The sequence below is a fragment of the Chiloscyllium plagiosum genome, chromosome 6, assembly GCF_004010195.1.
Source record: "Chiloscyllium plagiosum isolate BGI_BamShark_2017 chromosome 6, ASM401019v2, whole genome shotgun sequence".
Taxonomy (NCBI): domain Eukaryota; kingdom Metazoa; phylum Chordata; class Chondrichthyes; order Orectolobiformes; family Hemiscylliidae; genus Chiloscyllium; species Chiloscyllium plagiosum.
The window spans coordinates 343,481-366,585 of record NC_057715.1 but is presented as its reverse complement, the minus strand read 5'-3'; the positions used below and the strand labels follow the sequence as shown (position 1 = coordinate 366,585).

At 40.6% G+C, this 23,105-nt stretch overlaps 1 protein-coding gene across 2 annotated transcripts in view; it reads right to left on the bottom strand.

Moving 5' to 3' along the window:
• Window positions 1-4,650: 4,650 nt before the first annotated feature.
• The window catches only part of cfap300 (cilia and flagella associated protein 300), a 34,939-nt gene continuing 16,484 nt past the window's right edge, over window positions 4,651-23,105 (bottom strand). The window contains exons 7-9 of one of the 2 annotated variants that reach the window (XR_006311849.1): window positions 12,631-12,697; window positions 12,362-12,519; window positions 5,644-5,711 (exon numbers count right to left, since the gene is read on the bottom strand). Coding sequence is in view for 1 of the 2 variants with exons in the window: in XM_043691119.1 (XP_043547054.1) it covers window positions 5,580-5,711; window positions 12,631-12,697 (199 nt within the window). In the remaining variant the exon portion in view is untranslated. Of the gene's footprint in view, window positions 5,712-12,361; window positions 12,520-12,630; window positions 12,698-23,105 lie in introns of both variants that reach the window. The other variant, XM_043691119.1, reaches the window with a different exon arrangement.

Here is a 23,105-nt window from a genome sequence, read left to right as displayed (position 1 = left end):
AAAGACTTAAAAGGGGCAACTTTTTCACACAGAAGGTGGTGCATATGTAGAATGAACTGCCAGAGGAAGTGATAGATGTAGATACAGTTGCAACATTTAAAAGAAATTTGGACAGGTACATACATAGGAAAGGGTTAGAGGGATGTGAGGAGAAAGTGAGGACTGCAGATGCTGGAGATCAGAGCTGAAAATGTGTTGCTGGAAAAGTGCAGCAGGTCAGGCAGCTACCAAGAATCAGGAGAATCGACGTTTCGGGCATGAGCCCTTCTTCAGGAAGTGAGTCAAACACAGGCAATGAGATGACTTCAGTTTGGGAATCCTGATTAGTATGTACAAGTTGGACTGAAGGGTCTGTTTACATGCTGTATAGCTTTTTTTGCTTGAGAAAAACACTGTACATGTTGAAATAGTATGAAAGCTATACAGACGTGTAATACCTAATAAAATAAATCATTAAACATGAAGAAATACTGAACATACGGACACTTCAAGACCTTTCTCATCAGAAAATATATTTAAAACATTATTAAGTTAAAATGCTGTCCGTTCCTAAATTCATAATCAAAATAATTGTCAACATGAAAAAAACATGAAAATATCAAACAACTATAATGTAATTGTAAGTTCTGTCTTTTTAATATGTGGAAGTATCTCTCTGTCTGTCTCTCTCTCTCTCTGTCCCTCTCTCTCTCTCTATATCACACACACATACATACATTTTCACTCTCACATTTTCATGTGTGCATTCGCTCTCATACGTGCACTCTCACTCACACACATGCACTCTTACCCATATTCATTCTCACTCACACATGCAGATATCCAGGTCACAAAAACAGGGCACTTTTTCCAAGGAGGGAAAACAAGAGATTATGGAAAAGCTGTTCTAATCTTGGTGGAATATGAGGTGTAAAGGTCCTTCGTAACACATTAACTTGCTTATTTTATTTTGTAAGAAGCCAGCTGGTTCTCAATACATGACTCCGAAAGGAGAAGCCATGGGCACCCGCATGGGCCCCAGCTATGCCTGCCTCTTCGTAGGATATGTGGAACAGTCCATCTTCCGCAACTACACTGGCCCCACCCCCCACCAGGTCAGGTGAATTGGCCATGCTGAATTGCCCATTGTGTTAGGTGCATTCATCAGGTGTAAATATAGGGTCGCTGTCGATTACTCTTCTGAGGATCAGTGTGGACTTGTTGTGTCGAAAGGCCTGTTTTGTTTACCGGAATCTATCACAGTTTGAAAACTAGGAAAAACTGTTTGTTGAATTTTATTGACATTGACGTTGTTGACACGAATTTGCTCTTTTTTTCTATCCTGTAATGAAGAGAAAACAAAATTTTCAGGTCCATCCAACATTATAGAGATGATCCCCAGAGAAAATACGGACTGTCATTTCACAATCATTACGCAATTAAGTTATTAGTGACACTCTTTACTTTTGTACTATATTTAAATTAAATTTCCCTGTTTGAAGAAAGCTGCAATTCAGAGTGAGAAAAAAGACACTCTATACTTATATTTTCAATTCAAATAATGTTACAGGACACAGATAATTCACCGGAAACTCATATTTGTATCATTCATTTAAGTTGTACTGAACAGCGAATCTCTTTATTTTATGATCATATAACAACACACTGTTCTTAACTGTGGTTTGTTACCTTAACAGAACACAAAAAGGATGAGAAAGGTAAAGTCTTTTCAACTTCTTCGAATAAACGTTGATTATAGAACAACAAAGAATCAAAAATAATTGCCTGAAGATAGATCGTGTTACTGAGCATGATATTTGCAAATGGGGAACATAGCAAAATTTTAAATGCTTTTGTTATTTTCCTTTTTCAACTGCTGAGTTCTAAGACAACAGAGGGCACTTATTTGAAAAGCACTTGCGATTTTTAAATAAATGTTGTATATCAAGATAGTTGTTTCTACATGCAGTATACTTTGCAAAAGCATGTTAGATAGTTACTTTTTTTGCAGACATTCAAAAATAATCAAATGGCTTACTGGATTGACTTCACTGGATGTGAGGAAATGTAAGGACACGAAAATATTTCATTAGTTAAGACCATAAGGAAAAGAAACCTGAGTGGATCATTTAGCCTCTCAAGTCTGCTCTTCAATTCAGGAGGATCAGAGCTAATCATACATTCCTCGCTACGACAATGTCATTTTTTTCCCCAGGACCCTTAATATCCTTACTGATACAATATCTCGGAATCTTCACATTAAATAGCCATGAAGCCTTGTTCCACAGATTTATTAGGAACGAAGTACAAACACTTCGCAAAAATATGACACTCAAAATATCACCTTAACTCAGAATAAAGTTTGCTGCCGTTAGTTCTGATATTATGTCTTTTGATATGAGGCAATGCAATCAGCTCAACATGTACACTGACGTGACAGTTAAGAATTCAAAATCTCTGAATGGAATTACTTCTCACTATTTTGAAGGCCAATGAGTGGAGCCCCAACCTGTTTATTCTTTGCTTTCTTTTACGCCCTCCATTCCAAGATCATCTTCAGGAATCTTTCTGAACCCGCCACTAATGAAGTATTTTTTGTAATGAAGAAGAACAAAATTGATCACAGAACATTAATTATAGAAACCGGAATAAAACAAACAGAAATTTCTGGAGAAACTCAGCAGGTTTGGTAGCATCTGTGGAGAGAGAAAGCAAAGTTAATGTTTTAGGACTGGTGACCCTTCTTCAGATCATCCCTGCTTGATCCCACGGTGATCTCGTGGTTGACTTGATTGATAATATCCATGTTGCGATCATGGTATTATACAAAAGGCAGCAATGTACACACTCCCTGAAACAGGGGTTTCACAACAAGTTACTTTTCATCAGTACATGGCCAAAGAGCTGACAAAATGCAGTCAGCTGCCAGGCTAACTTGTTCTCTATGGATGATTTGTTACTGACTTTAGCAGGTGAGAAACAGAGAGTGCAAGGGGCTAGGGGAAGAGATGATAGAATTCCTCCAAATGGTGAGTTCTAAGGTAAATTCCGAGAAGGTTTGGATTGGATAAGAGGTTGACGTTCTTGAGCTAATTCTTTGAACGTGTTATAGATAAAGTAAAGTGTGACTGATAAACAAATTCAGCCTGTGTTGTTTCTGGATCTGACATGATGTCAGAAATTCAGTGAGAATTATATTATTAGGGTAACTCCCTTATTTGAACAAGGAATGCAATGGGAATAGGATGAGGAGTCTAGATGCAAGTGCACGGCGAAAAAGAAGCTTGCATACAGGCCTGGACCGAGAGGTTGTGAATGCTCTCAGGGATTTACACCGAATAGTGGCAGCAATGGATACCAGTTCCTTATGTCAGAAACACAGTCATCCAAAAGCATGGCCTACACCACCAAAGTATTGTCTGAGGTAGCAAAATACTAATCCCTTTGTGAGTGGCACTCACTTACTACTTTTAGTGTGGGGAATCATTTGGTGGTGTTCACCAGCACTCTCCTGGTCCATTATACACAGCCTCATCTCTCATTATTAGTCCAAGGGAATGGTTGCTAGTATGCAGTTTGTTAGCTGGATGTTCCGACCAGAAGGGATGGAAGGAAGAACATGAAAAGATTAACTAGGTCAGGATTAGATTAGATTAGATTAGATTCCCTACAGTGTGGAAACAGGCCCTTCGGCCCAACAAATCCACACCGACCCTCCAAAGTGTAACCCACCCAGATCCATTCCCCCACTCTATATTTACCCCTCGCTAATGCTTCTAACACTATGGGCAATTTAGCATGGTTAATTCATCTAACCTGCACATCTTTGGACTGTGGGAGGAAACCGGAGCGCCCGGAGGAAACCCACGCAGACACGGGAAGAATGTGCAAACTCTCACATTCACCCAAGGCAGGAATCGAACCCGGGTCCTTGGTGCTGTGAGGCAGCAGTGCTAACCACTGAAGTTGATTTGAGGCTGAAGGAACACAAAGGGTGAGGGTTGAAGGGCCTAATAGCCTTTAATACGTCTGAGCTGAACTTCCAGAATCCCATCCTGATAGATCTTCTAACCAGCCCACCTTAGCAGTTTCCCAATAGATGCCAATGTTCTGCTTATGTGATGAGGTGGCTTGTCTTCATTCCACACCCACACGAACCCTTCCTCCTTAGAGTGGAGATCATGGCATTAAGATCTGTACTCAGATGGTCAGGATAGCTAGAAAATCTCCTGATTTGAGTTCTTCATCTCAATAGTAAAAATCCAGTCTAAAATACTTCTTCACTGTCTTTGCTCATTCCTCATTTCCCATGATAATTTCTTCAGTCACTGCTTCAAAGGGTCTAATGTTTAGTTATTTGCTTGTCTTTTATATGTGTGTGTATGGAATGAGCTGCCAGAGGTTGGTACAACATTTAAAAGGTAATTGGATGGGTACATGAATAGGAAGGGGTAGAGGGGTATGGGACAAATGCTGGCAATCAGATAGATTAATTTAGGATATCTGTTCGGCATGGACAAGTTGGACCGAAGTGTCTGTTTCCGTGCTGTACATCTCTATGACTCTAGAAACTTGTAAAAGCTCTTATGATCCACTTTTATGCTTGTGACTGATTTATTCTCATGTTTTGCATCTTTTACTTAACCTTTTTTATTAACTTTCTGGTGGCACTTTGTTGGTTTCTAAAACACACTTAACGATCAGACTTATTTGTACACTTTGCAACATTACAAGCTTTTTTTTAGGTCTTATGATTCATATTCCATGCACTTGACCTGCTCAATCAAAGAGACAGTGATCATGAAGCCAATAATTTGGCCTGGTGATACCAATGTAATATGGTTGGAATTGGAATCCAAAAATACTATTGCAAAACTGGTCAAGAAATGACAAAAAATTTTGCTTTTTACATTTAATCTGCACTGCTAAAAAAAACTGGCTATTAATTTGTTGCCATACCAAAAAAGGTTCCAGGGTAAATGATGTCTAAAGCAAACCTGTTTCATCAAGTTACACAGAATTGCAATTTATTGCAAGCATATATAAATTACATTTCAGATTGATTTCTATTATCTCAGAAACTCAGTTATTATAGAATTATAGAATTACAGAATTATTAAGGTGAGGAAGGAGGCCATTCAGTCCATCTTGTCTGCAGCAGGTGTGTTAAACAAAAAGTGCAAAGATATTCAACGGTGTTGAAAGTTTTTAGATGAAAAGAATGGAGTTACATCCAAATAATGTAATGAGTAATGTAAAGGTAAGTTACACAAAATATATATTTCATAAGATTCACATATGCCAGATAATAACACTATAAATTATCTCAGAAGCAAACTCTTGTGATAAAAGAGTCATTAATAAACTTTGCTATTTAGCCAAATGAACAACTTAAATAATGTACTTTGCAGAATCTTTGAAGCTGCCTACCTTTTCTTACTTTGAATTCCAATTAAATGCAAAGATGTAGAAAAAGAAGTCTGAAATATCGAAACAAATAATCCTTCATTTTACTTCTTATAACACAATGTTTTCACCATAGAACATTTTCAACTAAATAATCCACTTGTAATAAGATTAAAACAAAGGCTCTTTAAACATTAATTGCAAAATAATCCTCCTCCAAAGCAATGGTATAACACATGGACGTGACATTTTAGAGGATCCACAATTAGATAGGCAAAGGTCTGTTCATGCTTGTTTGTGGAAGGGTAACAAATGCCATATTCATCCTAGTGAAAAATGATAGACATGAACAATTAGTGTCACTGTTTCTCACATTTTCACAAATATAAGTAACAAAGCAACATGATTTTGGAAGGCAATAATAATTATGTAATACTTAGGCAAATAATTATGCTAAGACTTGAGTATGCTAATTCGCAATATGGATCCATGCTGGGAACACTGTTGTTTGTGATTTACATAAATGATCTGGAGGAAGGTCTAGGTGGTCTGATTAGCAAGTTTGCAGATGACACTAAGATTGGTAGAGTAGCAGATAAAGGGACTGTCAGAGAATGCAGCAGAATAGAGGTTGATTGGAGAGTTGGGCAGAGAAATAGCAGATGGAGTTCAATTCAGGCAAATGCTAGGTTATAGAGCACATTATACAGTAAATGGAAAAGCTCTGGTTGATGTACAGAGAGATCTGGGTGTTCAGGTCCATTGTAATGTGAAGGTTGCAACACAGGTTGATAGAGGTCAAGAAGGCATACGGCATGCTTTCCTTCACTGGACTGGGTATTGAGTACAAAAGTTGACAGGTCATGTTGCAGCTGTATAGGACTTTGGTTCAGCCACATTTGGAATACTGTATACAGTTCTGGTCGCCACATTACCAAAAGGATGTGGATGCTTTGGAGAGGGTGCAGAGGATGTTCACCAAGATGCTGCCTGGTATTGAGGATGCTAGCTATGAAAAGAGGTTGGGTAGATTAGGATTATTTTCATCAGAAAGACAGAGGTTCAGGAGGATCTGCTTGAGGTCTACAAAATTATGAGAGGTCTAGACAGGGAGTGAACTGAGTAGATTCATTTGGGGCACCTCTAATGGCAAACAATATGAATGGGATATCTTTATCCCAGTCATTCAGGTAATCCTGACAGTATGCTCTTAACATGGTCTTCAAGGTCTGATGCCACCTTTCTAAAGCTCCCTGGGATTCAGGATGATACGCACTGGATTAAAAGCGCTGTATACCGGAGCTATTCATAACCTCCTTAAACAGTCTAGCAGTAAAATTTGACCCGTGGTCTGACTGAATCTCTTTGGGTAGCCCATACTGTGTGAAGAAAGCAACTAAGTCCTCTACTACCCTTTTTTTGCCTTGATACTCCGTAATGGAATTGCTTCTGGAAATCTGGGAGACACATCCATTATGGTTAACAAGTACTGGTTCCCACTTTTAGTTCTCGGGAGGGGACCTACACAATCCATTATAATCCGTGTGAACGGTTCTTCAAGTGCAGGAGTTGGCAACAAAGGGGCTGGTTTTATTACCACCTGTGGCTTACCTACCATTTGGCATGTATAACACGTACAGCAAAAGGTAACCACATCCTTGTACGTTCCAGACCAATAAAAATGTTTTTGTATTCTACCCTGAGTCTTTTGTACCCCTAGGTGACAGGTAGTTCATATGCTACCCGTAACACTTCCTGTCTGTATGCTACCGGCAACAATCTGGTGAACTTCGGCCCATTTCTCCTCTGCACTAACCTGCCGTGGTCCCCATTTCCATCTAAGGATTCAATCTTTCAGATGATAACCCTCTGGAATATTCTCTGTCTCCTTTTTGGAGTATGCACCCACATATATATCTTTTATTGTCTTGTCTTGCTGTTGCAAGTCCCTTGGCCTTATGTCAAACAGGGTGTCCGCTAAGTGAACCTCAATTCCTACACCTTTCTCTTTTCGCTTCATGCTGTGATTTATGACAGTGGGATCTGGTTACTATACTGTCAGGGAAAATACCAGGCTATTTCTATTTTAACTCCTCAGTTTCTTGGTCTTCCTTGGGCTTCTCCACAACAAAGGGTTGTCACTCTCACCTTGGATCCTGTCAAATCATTTCCAAGAACAAACTGAATTCCTGAAACTGACACTCTGTCAATCGCTCTCACTGTAACCTCCCCAGTCTTGAGTTGGCACTCCAACCTGATCTTATATAAAGGAACGTTAAATATCTGTCCCTCTATCCCACTATTACCACATTCTCGGGTAACAGATCAGAAAGAGTGCATATTCATTTATCTTTTACCATTAGATCCTGTATCTGTCAAAATTATAACTTCTTGTCCTTCTCCCTCTGTTCCTTCGGAGTAAACCTTACCCACAGTGGCAAATTCTTCATAGAGATCAAGTACTAACTCCCCTACCTAGACTGTGCACTCTCCTGCAGCTCCTCAGCCCTTCTTGGAGTCTCCATTACTATCTTCACTAATACCACTGGCTTAACTTCTTTTACCACACCTTTTCCCACAATGCCTTTTATTAGCAACGAGCACTGTGTCTTTATATGTCCTATTTACCACAGTGGAAACACCTGAGGCCTTTCACATCCATTCCACCCTCTTGGGCATCTTTTTTTATCATGTGGTAAACTCTTACCAGTGCTCTCTACTCTTTCTTTCATAGTGTAGGATCTCCCTTCTTCCAACTTCTGTCCCTCACAGGATGAAATTCTGGCCAGAAGCTTGTCTTATGCACCAACATGTACTCATCCACTAATTCTGCTGCCCTTCTACTTCCTGAAAGTTCTGTTCCTCCACGTGAATTCTTACCATTTCTGGAAGTGAGTTTTTAAACTCCTCCAGCAGAATAACCTCTCTTAGAACCTCAAAAGTCCTATCTATCTTTAAAGCACATACCCATCGATCAAAATGACTATGTTTAATTCTTTCGAACTCAACATAAGTCTGACCTGGTTCTTTTTTTGTGTTTCTGAGCCACTGTCGATATGCTTCTGGTACCAATGCATAAGCATTTAAAATAGCCTGTTTAACCTCTTCATAATCTCTTGATCGCTCATCTGACAGCGCGGCAAACACCTCACTAGCTCTGGATCAGTGGTTCTGGAAGAGCACAGCAATTCAGGCAGCATCCAATGCTGCCTGAATTGCTGTGCTCTTCCAGCACCACTGATCCAGAATCTGGTTTCCAGCATCTGCAGTTATTGTTTTTACCTCACTAGCTCTGCCTACCAGTTTAGTCTGAACTAGCATTACCCACATGTCCTCTGACCACTCCATCTGCCTCACCAATATTTCAAATGAAATAAAGAAGGCTTCAACATTTTTCTCATCAAAATGTGGCAGAGTTTTGACATATTTGTATCTATCACTACCTTCTCTTTTAATCTCCATTCTGCCAACTTGACTTTGCTGACTAAGTCACAACTTCTCAAGTTCAAATTTTCTTTCTTTTTGCTCAGCTAAGAACCTTCTCTAGCTTTCCTTTCCCTCTATCTCACTTCTCTCTCTCTTCTCTCTCCCTTTCTTCTCTCTCTTTGCTCAGTTAAGAACTTTCTCTCTCTCTCTCTCTCTCTCTCTCTTTCCCCTCCCTCTGTTTATCTTCTAACTCCATTTTCCTCAATTGTAGTTTAAGTTTTTTCTGCCTCTACCGCACTTGTCTGTTTCTCTGATACACCTAAGTGTTTGAGTAATTCCCTTACAATTTCAGCTTTATTTTTGTCCATGGTAAAACCCAAATCTAACTTATTTGCTAATTCTAAAAGTATGGCCTTTTTCTTTACTTCTAAGCTTTCTTGGCAAATTTGAGAATCATCTTCAAATCCCAGATCCTCTTTCGCAATTCTAAAAGCCATTTCCCTCATGTTTAATTTAATCAACCACAAGTCACCAAAAGTAAACAAATTCCCTCACCTATGTTTTATTTAAAGATCTGAGACACTAACCTGCAAGCGTTTAAATCTACTGGGCTTTTCTGTAGCCCCAAACCCATTCAAGTCTAAACCAGAGCAAATCCTGGACAAGCCCCCAAACAGTTACGACACAGGTAAACCCCCCGCTTAATTTAAACCAGCATCACAGAAAAGATTTATCCTGTGCAGTAATCTGTGAAATTCGAGAGGCCACGAACTACTCCCAAAAGTCACTATCTAAGGTAAAAAGGAACAACGTTATTTTTTAAAGTCTAATAGAGAATAATTAATTAACAACTATTTCCAACTCCTTTACTAACCTAACTTTTACCTTCCCCTTCTACAATACTAGCCCGATAAAACTTCCAATTAAGATTTACCAAAAAATTCAAACTTCAAACCCAGCAGCTGTTGAATCTTCTCTTTGTACTTCCTCTGTAGATTTGCTCTCCAGGGTGTCGATGTTTTTCTCTGTGTAAACTCCTTCTCCAGGCAGGTACCTCTTACTAGCACCTACATCTGTTGGTCTTTTGGCAGTTCTCCTCCAACTGTTCAAATTTTATTTTTGGTTTTATACCCCAAAGCATCGGATCGTTTCATTGGTATTGATGTTGTCAAAATACAAAATTCAAACTTGATTGGAATTTAGTATTTTGGGGCATAATCTAAACTGATTGGCTGAATTCGCATTTTCTTTGTCTCCAAGCAACCCAGCTCCTCTAGCTGTTTGACCAAATTTTCTAGTACTTTGTATGCTTCTCTAAGCTTTCTAGCTTTCAACTCTCTTTAAGGTATAGTACCCCTTACATCTTCATAACACTAGACATGAATGGGCAGGGAGCAGAGGGATTACAGATCCTTAGAAAATAGGTGACAGGGTTTAGATAGAGGTTCTGAATCAGCGCAGGCTTGTATGACTGAATGGCCTGATCCTGTGCCATAAGGTTCTTTGTTCTTGTTCTTGTTCTTAAATGGTAAAATCATGACCATCTTCAAAATTGCTTTTATTTAGGATTAAACAAGACAAAAATTCCCAGTGACTGAATGAGCAAAGATATTGCCTGGTTTAGCACAGTGACATAAGATAAGGTTTGAATTGAATAGTTGATCACAGTTAAGATAATACTTAAGTAAAGAGTGTTAGCATGAATAAACCAGGGAGTGCTTGGATTTATCGCTAAAAGGAGGCATTGTATGAAAGTGCAAGTAAGCAGAATGTGTGGGAAAAGCATTGCTAAGACAGGCAAGCTCTGACTAATGTAATGCTGCATGAATCATTGGTGGGACCTCAGTTACTTACAATCGATATTAATAGCCTAGAGAAAGTGAATTTAGATTAGATTACATTACAGTGTGGAAACAGGCCCTTCGGCCCAACAAGTCCACACCGACCCTCCGAAGAGCAACCCACCCAGACCCATTCTCCTACACCTAACACTACGGGCAATTTAGCATGGCCAATTCACCTGACCTGCACATCTTTGGATGGTGGGAGGAAACCGGAGCACCTGGAGGAAATCCACGCAGACACGGGGAGAACGTGCAAACTCCACACAGTCAGTCGCCTGAGGCGGGAATTGAACCCGGGTCTCTGGCACTGTGAGGCAGCAGTGCTAACCACTGTCCCACCGTGCCGCCCCGAAAGTGATAGAGGGTAGTGCATCAACATTTTTTGACACTACAAATGCAAGATGTAAGGAGGAAATAAGGAGGTTGCCGAGGGATATAAACATGTTAAGTGAGGGGAAACATTGTCAAATAGAGCATAATGTGGGGAAGTATGAGATTTCTTAACATGGTCATTAGTATAGAAAATGCCTTTTTTTAAAAAGGCGTAACATTTGTAAATGTTGATTTTCAGAAAGCCTGGGTGTACTCATATATGGAAAGTTGAAAGTTGATATATACAGGTACAATAAGTAATGAATGGTAAACAGCAGGTTCATCATTATTGCAAGAGAAATGAAATTTAAGAATTAAAGAAAGAACACTTGCCTCAAAGCCGGTATGGACAAAGGTTCATTAGATGCGCTCCTTGGATAAGAGCCGACCAAAATTGGATTTATAAGCCCTGGAGTTTAGAAGAATGAAAAATGAAGTCTGCCAGAGTTTGAAGATTGATCCAGGGAGGTATTTTTCCCAAAGCTAGGAAATCTCAAATACTGGGCCATACAGTCAGTGATTGGGGGCGCTCTGTCATGAGTATATTTAAGATTGAGGTAAACAGGTTTTTGGTCCCTCAGGGAATGAAGAGATAAAGGAAGCAGGCATGAAACTAGAATGGGGACCAATGAAGAGTCATGGTCACCCCGAACGACAGTGCACACTGTACAGACAGAATGGTTTCCATCCACTCCTATCTCACATGTTCACATCAGACATTATTTCACAATTATTGTCAATGATTTGATTTGATAAGAGGTCAAAATACTGGATGGAAATAATAATGAATTATTAACATAACTTTGGGAGAAGATTTGTAGCTCGGGTGCTCGTTGTTGTGGTTCTGTTCGCCGAGCTGGGAATTTGTGTTGCAGACGTTTCGTCCCCTGTCTAGGTGACATTCTCAGTGCTTGGGAGCCTCTTGTGATGTTTTCTCCGGCATTTATAGTGGTTTGTCTCTGCCGCTTCCAGTTGTCAGTTCCAGCTGTCTGCTGCAATGGTCGGTATATTGGGTCCAGGTCGATGTGCTTGTTGATTGAATCTGTGGATGAGTGCCATGCCTCTAGGAATTCCCTGGCTGTTCTCTGTTTGGCTTGTCCTATAATAGTAGTGTTGTCCCACTCGAACTCATGTTGCTTATTATCTGTGTGTGTGGCTACTATTACATAACTGTGTTATGTTCTTTAGTCTGCTATTTTAACTTAAGGTGGATGGTTAGCTCAGTTGGCTGGACAGCTGGTTTGCAATGTAGTGTGATGCCAACAATGTGGGTTCAGTTCCTGTACTGACTGAGGTTACTGTGAAGGACTGACCTTCTCAACCTCTCCCCTCACCTTAGGCATGGTGACCCTCAGGTTAAACCATCAGTTGTGTCTCTCCAATGACAGCAGTCCTATGGTCTGACAGCATGATGGCAACTTCAGCTTAGTTGTCGATACTGTTATTTAAAATGGTAATGCTCCCATTAATGTAATAGACTGGAATTCCATACCTATAAATAATGAGTAAATTTAATATCTAGGTTCTATCTTTGTAAATTAGCACATCAGCCACAAACTTAAAGGAAATCAAAACCACAAATTGTAATGGAATTGATACTTACATTGGCTATAACCTTGAACACTGTGGAGATGATGAGTATGTCTTTTGCGTCAGGATCCTTCTGTACACTACAGGAAAACAAATTCTGGTTCAGTATTTTATCGTGCTTTATAGTAAAGTGATGTGCTATAGTACTATGACAAATCTGTTTCTGAAATGCTAGTGTGACATCCTTTTTAACTTAGGCTATTGTCAGCAAATTCCTTCCACTTCTCTGGGTAAATCTATTAAACAATCAGAGAATCCCTACAGTGTGGAATTAGGCTATTCAGCCCATCAAGTCCACAATGACTCTCTGAACAGCATTTCACCCAGAACCATCCTCCTCCCTGTAACCTTGCATTTCCCATAGCTAATCCATTTAGTCTGCACATCCCTGGACATTGTTGGCAATTTGGCATGACCAATCCACCTAACCTTCATACCTTTGGATTGTGGGAGGAAACCGAAGCACCCGGAGGAAACCCACGCAGACACGGGTACAATGTGCAAACTCCACACAGAGGCCTGAGGCTGGAACCAACCCCGGGTCCCTGGTGCTGTGAGGGAGGAAGGAAGACTAACATTGAGGCTCTGTTTTCTTGATTTTCTAATTGGGGCTGTTTCCTGTCATATTTTGAATTAGTGTAACAGTACCAAGCATCACAGCTGCCTAAAAGGTTGATTGGACAGCATTAGAGACCTACTGAGGTGGGTCGGCTATGGCAATTGTAAGATAAATACAATTTCAAGTAACTGTAAAAAGACAATATGGAATCAGTTAAATGTGTCAGACATGGAATGAGCTTGGGGAACAAAAAGAAAAGACATGAGCAAGTGATTGGTGAGCTCAAAACCTATTATATTTTCATCTTTCCTTGGTTCTGATGAAACATGATCATCCTGAAACGTTAGCACTGTTTCTCTCTACAGACACTGCTTGATCGACTGAGTATTTCCTGCATATTCAGTTTTTACTTCAAATTTGCAGCATTTTGCTTTTGTTTTAGAAATAGACATTCAGGTAAAGAGAACAAATGGATTCAAGAGGTAACAAGGTTTACGAGGATTTTCCTGTGGGTTTGGAGGTAGCTGCAATGAGGTTATCTTCCTCAACGACAGGACAAAGAGAACAACCTCTCCAACCCAACAGACACAGCGGGAAGTAACTGAGGAGTAGCTACAGAAGTCACCAGATTGCCTGCAGGCCACGGACAGTGAAGCATAATGACACAGAAAGGTGTAATATCAAACTGTCAGATGCCAGGTCCCATTCTTTTACTGATTTGGTAGCATCTGTGGAGAAAAATCAGTGTTTAACGGTTTGGGTCCACTGACCCTTTTTCAGTTCTGACCCGAAACATTATCTCTCATTTCTCTCCACAGATGCTGCTAGACCTGCTGAGATTTTCCAGCAATTTCTGTTTTTGTTTTTGACTTCCAGCATCCATAGTTCTTTTGATTTATTTCCTCCATTCTCTACTTTTGTGGTATTCTCCGGTCCTGTGTGGTACTAATCAAAACAACACGCCTTGCAGCTCCACTCATTCCCTTGTGTCCAAAACTTTAACGTTCCCCATCACACACTTTCGATTGCTCAGTCAGCCCCCGTAAACACTGTCCTTCCCTCCTCCACACACTTTAGGAGTTGTCTTGTTTCTCTGCTTTCTCTCACTTTCGGACAGCACACAACTTGGTGTGAAGAACTGACCAACGGAATTGGGGGGGGAGCAAGGCAGGGGGACCAGTGGTGATGGAGAGTTGTTGGTCCTGGTCCTCCAATGATACAAACTTTATTGGACATTGGAAATATGTGTACAGCATTTTTCAGGACATCGATGTGCCTCAAGTAAATAAAGTACATTTGAGTGTAGTTACTGTTGTAATGTAGAGGATGTAGCAGACAATATATGCTCAGAAAACTCTCTCAAACAGTAATGTGATGATGACCAGGTGTTGACGGAGGGTAACTACTGACCAGGACACCAGGTATAACTCTCTTGATCTTAAACAGTTTAAAAAGGCACACACTGGAAGCTTTTCAACCGGCACTCATCAGGACTGAGCTGCAAGAAGTCAAACTTACAGAGAGGACACTACCTTCTTCGGCATGTAAAGATTGGTTAGACCATAGTTGGCATGGAGATACAGCAGGAACTGTCAATCTTAGTTTAGCTGAAAGAAATACCCAGAGCAGACTGGTAGACAGATCTCACTGAGATAGTAGCAGGGATTGGCAGTCTCCATAATGTTTTACTCAATAAAGCATTGTGCTGAATGGACAGATACTTTCACTACACACCATTATCTTTAGAATACTGCTACTGGATCTTTTGCATCCAGACAAGCAGGCTGCTGTGGTCTTTGTTTAATAGCTCATCCAAACCACAGCACCTCTAACGACAGAGTATTTCCTAACGACTGCATTGAAGTGTTAGCCTTCAGTTTTTGCCCAAAAGTGAAACCTGAACCCAGGACCTTATGACTGACAGCTGGGAATACTGACAGCTCAGCCAAGTTGCAACTTGTGGTTGTGGGGATAGTCGGAATATTGGAGAGGTAGTGATGTAGTCATAGTGGGGGTCGGTAGGGGAGCTGACTGTGAGGAGGTCAGTGTGAGTGATTGTGCAGTCAGTCCTGTATTTACTCAGAAATTAGACTCAAATTTTCCTTCCTAATATTTCCTGAGTAGCTATTCAATGAAGTACTACAAAATTGTGCAGTCTTTGACTCTAGCTCACAGTCAGAGATCATCAAGGAGGACTGGGAGTAGGCTAATTGCCTGTGAGAAATTTAAATGTCCTAGGCAATTGGCCCACAGGTCAGCACATAGGGACTTCCACAATCTGACAGATATATTGGATTGTGATTTCAATATCCAATAATCTGGAGACTAGAAAATCAGAGCTAAAGCCCCTAACACTTCCACAACATTATGTCATAAAAATCCTGTCTCACCGAGAGGGTGGAATAAAAATACTGGATAAGTCAGCATCCGACGAGCAGCAAAATCGACTAATAAAAATACTGCCCACACTGAATGCAGCTCAATCAGATTTGCCTGGAATGTTAACGATTGTTACTGATTGTGTTAGTCTCTGCTTCGAGCCTGTTAGTCTTAACTATCAATCTTCTCACCATTTGGGCAGCTTTTTCATATATTGGCCAAAAATGAATGGAAAATCTGGCCATTAAAAATATTTTACAACATTCCCTGCATCATGAAATGTTCTGCAATGTGGAAACGTCTGGACTTCTAAGGGTCACATTGTAATGGGCTTCTTAATGTTACTTTCTCTCAGAATTCAAAACTTTGATTCATGTTTATGGCTCTGTATAAAACTATACATCAGTTTCAATAAATCATTGTAATTTCCCATTGCTCAAGAAAGAAAGGGCTGTAGAGACATGCATTAAGCCATTCAATCTGTGCCAGCTAGGAAAGAGCTATCCAGCCTAATCTTATTTTCAAAGGCTTGATCTGTCATTTTGTACAGTCAAATGTATATCAAAATACTTTTTAAATAAGGTGAGGGTTTTTGCCTCAACCATCCTATGACCCAGCTTCTGACCTATACCATGCTCTGGTGAAAAGATTTCTCCTAACCTTCCCTCCAATCCTACTGGAAGTAACTTTAAATCTATGCCTGTTGGATTAATGACCTCGTTGTTAAGGGGTTCTCCCAGACTTTTGAGACCCGTCTTAATTTTATGTGCATGAGTTAAATTTCCCCTCAGCCTCTTCTATTCCAAACAAAAGAACCCCAGCTTATCTGATCTTTCCTCATGGCTGAATCTTTCCAGTCTGAGCAACATCTTCGTGAAATTTCCCTGCACCCTCTCTGAAATGAGCACATTCCACTTGATTGGTAAGGGTATCGAGGGTTACAGGAAGAAGGTAAGGGAATGGCATTAAGAAACATGTCAGCCAGAATCAAATAGCGGTGCAGACTTGATGGACCAAATGGCCTAATTCTATTTCTGTGTCTTATGCTGTTACGGTCTTGTAATGTGATGATTAGAACTGTATGCAGTACTCCAGCTGTTGTCCAATGAGCATAACCAACCTGCTCTTATATTCTGTGCCTTAGTTTATAAATATCAGGAACCTTTTCAGATAGACATTAATGCAACAATTAAACACAAAAGCTGCAATTTCCTTTGTTCCTAACTACATTTTAAAATGAACAATGCATGAATGCTATAGTGCCATGGATAACATAAATCTAAAATCAATGGTGGAATCTCCCTTCAAAAGCAGTGATACTAAGACAAGGCTGTGTCTGAAACAAACAATATCAGGCATGGTACATATGGCACTGTAATTCAACACACAGTTTCTAAGTTTGATTGTATAATTACCTACATTCATTTTATTTCTTGATAGTTTATATTGTGGGTTGAACAGATTCCATGTTATATCCTTGTAACTCAAACTGCAATATCTGGCGTTATTATTGAGTTTAACTTGAATGCATTATGCTGGTAGGCTGATGCATTACATTTATAACTTGGGGCACTGGGACGAGAGACTCCACAGTGTAGAGGGAAGTGATGGCTTAATGGAATTAGCACTGGACTATGAATCCAGAGACTCTAGTAATGGTCCAGGGAGCTAGCCTTGGCAGTTAGTGAATTTGAATTCAATTTTTAAAAAATTTTGGAATTAAGTGTCGAATAATGTTGAAACCCTGGTCAATTGTGGGTTCACTAATGTCCTTTAGGGATGGAAACTGCTGTCCTTACTTAGTCTGGCCTTCATGTGACTCCAGACCCACAGCAATGTGTTTAATGGAAGGTTAGAAGTCTGGAAGCATTCAGCTGGATGTAATGATATTGAGCAAATGGGATGTGATTCATAGGATTTTGGCAACAATACTGAAGATTGGTGCTCTAGAATTAGTTGCATCCCCACTTGAACTGTTACAGTCCAGATAAAATACTGGTATCAATCCAACAATGTGTAAAATTGCCCAGATATGTCCGATCCACAATAAAGCAGAACAGCTCCAACCCAGTTCACCTTCTACCATCAGCAAAGTGACAGAAGAAATCGTTGATAGTGCCCCCAAGTGGCACTTGCTCTGTAATAAGCTGCTCATTGATGTTTACTCTGAGTCTGCAATAGCCTCTCAGTTCCTAATTCCATCACAGCCTTGGTCCGTGTAAACAAATGAACTAAAATACAGAGGTGTAATGAAAGTGATTTCCTTCGACACTAAGGCTGCGTGACATTAAGTATGTCATCAAGAAGCCTTACAACTCACTGGGGTAGCAGACTATTCCCAGTGTCATCACAAACGTTAACGCTTATAAAAGAAATACATAAAACCCCCAAACTACCTGATTTTCAGACTCAGTTTGGTAGAAATCGTGGACCAGGTTTCTGTAATTCAGTATTAATCACAGTGATTTAGATTCTGGCTACAAGTAAACAATTAAACTCAACCACGTAAACTGTACAAATTAAAGCATACACAAAAAGCACAAACACAAATACACACACACACAGACACACACACACACAAACATAAAGAAGGAAAAGAAAAACACATGGGCTGAGGGACAACTGGAAAAGCAGTCCCGTAGTCTTTGGTCACATGATCACCCTTCACTGAACCTGAATTGGCTGTTTAAGGGCCTCAATGACCAGTGGAGCGGGAAGATCGGGCGTGGTCTTTCTCACCAGATCTTCATCCTGGTGGAGTTGGGGAGCTACAGGGTTTGGCACTGCCACTGCCCTTACTGATAAATGCCCTTTCTGTCTCCAAGCTTGCCACTTCTTGAGGAGATCCTTGAGAAGATTGTGTCCAATGTTTCAGGAAATAAAACTGCAACATAAAGTTACAACTTTAAAACAAAAATACATACCTTTCAGAAACCTGAAAGTTAATCTTGAAGTATCACAGGTTAAAAAAGAACTTAAATTAACAAAGGAAAATAGCTAATAAAATTCCTCAAGTCGTAATTTTAAAAATATGATGCAGATAAAAATCTGCCCTGATATTAGCTATCTGGCACGTTGCTTAAGCACTTAATGCATATTCTTAAAATTCTCAGTTACTTTAGTTGAGGTATTACCTAAGCTATTTAAACAGGATAATGTCTAAGCCAAAATAATTTCAAGCGAATGTATTAATTGCTTGCACTGTAATATTCCACATTTATTCCCAGATGTATTATATAAACTGATACACAAAGCAAAATGTTCATGTTATTGTAGCAGGATTTAAAATATGGAGATTTTTACTGTAACTTACAGTGCTACATGGTGTTCTAACTGCTTTTTGAGCAGAACATTACGTCTAATGAGCCATACTTATGCTATAATACAAATGTATTTCACACAATACTCGTGGCTGGCAGAAAGAAAACTGATTTAGCTTGGGGAGTTTCTGTGGGAAACTTGAAAAATTGATTTTTCCCACATGATATGGAGTTTGGGCTTTGTTTCCACTTGGGTGGAGAACACCTGAAAGCTTTAGCTGCAGGTAAGTTAACTGCTGTTGTTAACGTGAGCATGAGAGAGGAAAGGTGAGGAACTGATCTTCAATACTGAGCTGGGTGTGTCTAATTCCAAAACCTCATACAAGGGTGTGAGGTGGTGGGGCAGCTTGATAGACCAGGAAAGTTTCCCAAAGACATTTTTGCCTCCTTTATGTTACCAGGCTTTCTGTGGCTTGGGAAATCAGGTTAGACAAGATTAAAATTGCCAAGTAAGCAAAAATCAGTAAGTTTCAGGCTTTTTAATATATTTAAATAGCTAACTCTGGCTTTCCACTTCATGTCACATCTCAGTTAAACATGAAATTGGGCTGCTTGGAGGTGGTTTGAGATTTTTAATGTTTTAATATCTCACCTGATCCAACAAAGCTGATTTTTAGCCTTAAATCTCAGGCAGGATAACAACTTGCATTGTATACAATCTTTAATGTGAAACAACCCGAGAAATTTCACAAGTGAAGACCAGACATTGAAAGAATGTGGGGGGAAATGGTTAGGGAAGGTATGATCAGAAAAGTAATTGCACACGACTTTTTATTGGGAGACAAAGCAGAATGGTTTAAAACAAAGTGGAAGGATGTAAGTTGGATTGGAAAACTGGAAGCTACCACAAAAGTAAGGCAGAGAAAGTTTATTCAGGAATTTGTAATTGAAAACAACAACTTTCTATAAAATTAACTGAAGAATATCATCACCTGGTTCTTGATTTGAGGATGACCTATAACTCAGGTTCATGGTTTCTGCACTGGGTCTTCATGTGACTGAATAGACTGACTCTAAGCTCACAGAGCTTTGCTCAAGAGGCAAGTGCTAGCCTGATCTATTTGAATTAGACTGCAGTACTTGTTCTTTTTCAGCTGCAGGTTTCCTCTATTAAGGCATTTGAATCATAGCTTGATGGACAGGTTGTTGTTGCCATTTTCAGCCAAGCTCCTCCCACTCATTTATGTCAACGATGCTGTGCAATAGAAAACACTTTAAAGAGTCTCTGACCGTCCAACTCTACTTTGATTTAATCCCTGCCCTCCCTTCACTGTTGATCACGCAGCATTGTCCTTTGATGTGGAGGGCACTGCTTGTCACTGGCCACTCGGGTGTTTCCTTTCTTCCTGGTGGTGGAACCTGAATAAGGATTTGTGCACCTTGTGTCTCTCACTGTGTCTCACACCTGCACACACACACCATGGGTGCTGGGGAAAAAATAAGCACTACCGCAGTTAGGTGGTAGAAAAAAAAATATTAGAAAAGAAAAAAAATAAACACAGGAACCAAATAAGCACTACCGCAGTTAGGCGGTAGTGTGGGGGATAAAAAAGTAGGAGTGTTAGACATCCTATTCAAAAAGAAAAAAAAAGTCTCTGAAGCATTGTCCAACCTTGGCACCCTGGCCATTTGAATGTTGAGAAAACAGGATCTATTGAGAGAGACAGTTCTGGGCCATCCAGAAATGGTGTCTAGTCCATTGTAGTTTATTTTGTTGGAGTTTTGCCTGAAAATGAACAGAAAAAAAGCAGGAGAAGAAGTAGATCATTCAGCCCATTGGATCTGCTCTACCGTTCACAAAGTGCAGGAGCTTGCTTGAAAAGGACACCAGAGCTGTTCGACAGGTCCTCCAGAGAATGAAGTGGAGGCAATAATGATGAAATTCCTCCAGCACTCGTGTTGCTGATGTATGGGGGTTTACATCTCATTACAGTGTTCAACTATTGATGACAAATGCATTGTATACTGTGTACTTGTGGACTTGTGGAGACTTTTGTTGACAAAAACTCTCTGCTGTAGTTTGTAGAAGGTTGGATTGATGCATTCCTTCCATAGATCCCCACCAGACTATTGGAGAGGTTTCAGTGGCCAGACAATGATCTGACTGATGCTATTGTGAGCTCCTTGCTCCTGTCAGGAATGGTCACAGCAACAAGGGGAGGTGCCAGATTGATTTAGTCCAAAATGTCCTCAATGGCCAAACTGGTAAAGAAAGACTGTGAAGAATAAAGAACTTTGGAAATATGATAGTGAGCTAATATTTGAATTGAACATGGAGTTGCAGATTAACAGCCACTAAGGAAAACATTGGAGAAGCTAAATTTGTAGATGGGAAATGAACAGTTGATTTCTGAAGCAATAGGGTTTGAGCTAAACAACATGTAAAAGGTGGAAATTGATAGACCTGGTAATGACTCAGAGCCAGGTGGGGGAGAGGAGGTGAGAGGAGTTAACACAGCTCAGGGAATAGCCAGGAAGGAGGATGAGATCAGGAGCTATGTTGTAAAGTCTCTTGTAGGAATAAACCAAGATAGGTCTCCCTCTTGTATACATTGATTAGAATCATGTTCATGTTAAACAGATAACTAGACATCGCAGCTATGATCATGGAGCTGAAAAAATGGAAAGGCAACAAATGGAGTTGGCATTCAAAAGAAAATTGATGCCATTAATACTTGTAAGTCTTGATTTAGTGAGGAGTTACCAACTGCATGGCCTTACCAACTGCAGATATAGTCTCCAAAAGACATTTAAGAACAAGAAACATGGCTCCCGACTGGAGGTGGCCTCCTGGAGTCATCCAGGCTTTAGAGGCCTAAGCATAGCATGCCAGGTCCATGTAGTCAGGAACACAGCAGGAAGTCATCAGACAAAACATAAAAGTTTGCAAGTAACAAAGCATTGGCTGCGCCTCCACGGAAAAACTTACGGGAAGGTCTTAACAAATTGGGAGGAGGAAGGAGTGTGCTCTCGGAACAACCAGAAACAAGGTTCTGCCCCAAACAGGACATCAGTCCATTCAGCCCAGCTGCAGCATTCACTCATCACCAACAACAGACTGCATCTGGACATCACAGCAACTCTCATTTAAACTGAGAAGCAGCAGGAGCACAACAAGAACAGGTGGGGGAGGAGGGGAAGGAACAGGAGGGGGAGGAACAGGCATTGGAGGGGGAGGAGTGGGAGGAGGAACAGGAGGGGGAGGAGTAGGAAGAGAAAGATTAAACATATTGTTGCTGTGGGTTCTTTGAGAATGTGCTCTCAAAGAACATTCCTCATTTCATAATCACTCAACCAGCATCAGGAGACTTTCTGAAAAACTCTGTCAATGTTTCAGTAACACTCGAACAACACCTCTTTCACATACAAATTAAGCATTTCACCTAAAACAAGTAAATGTTCTCCCCCATCTCAGTAAACACCTTGTAGGGAGGAGATGTTTTTGGTCATATTGCTAGGGGTCCTCTTTGGTTAAAATAGGAGGAATACCTAAGGCCATAAAACCCACAGGAAGAACACACTTCCTGTACTCCACAAGATACCGAGTACAAAGCTCGGTACAAGATTAATAACTATTGCAGGAACTTAAAGTAAGCTTTAAATAGGATTATCATGATTACAATGTAACAAATGTAATGTACAACAAAATTTGTAAACTAGGCCGAGAGACTGGATGATGTGGGGAGACTGGAACTACCTGGTCAGGTCCACACCCCCCAACAACCCACCCTCCCCTCCTGGCAAGCTCCCCTGCCACCGCAGGAATTGCAAAACCTATGCCCACATCCCCCTCCCCCCACTTACCTCAGTCCAAGGCCCCAAAGGTGCCTTCCACATCCATCAAAGTTTCATCTACACTTCCACACAGATCATTTATTGTATCCGTTGCTCCCGATGCGGTCTCCTCTACATTGGGGAGACTGGATGCTTTGTAGCAGAGCGCTTTAGGGAACATCTCTGGGACACCTCTGGCCAAACATTTCAACTCTCCCGCGCACTCTGCCGAGGACATACAGGTCCTGGGCCTCCTCCACCTCCACCCCCTCACCACCCGATGCCTGGAGGAAGAACGCCTCATTTTCCGCCTCGGAACACTTCAACCCCAGGGCATCAATATGGATTTCACCAGTTCCCCCACTTTACCCCAGTTCCAACCTGCCAGCTCAGCACCGTCCTCATGACTTGTCCCACCTTCCCATCTCTCCGCTCCATCCTACTCTCCAATCTATC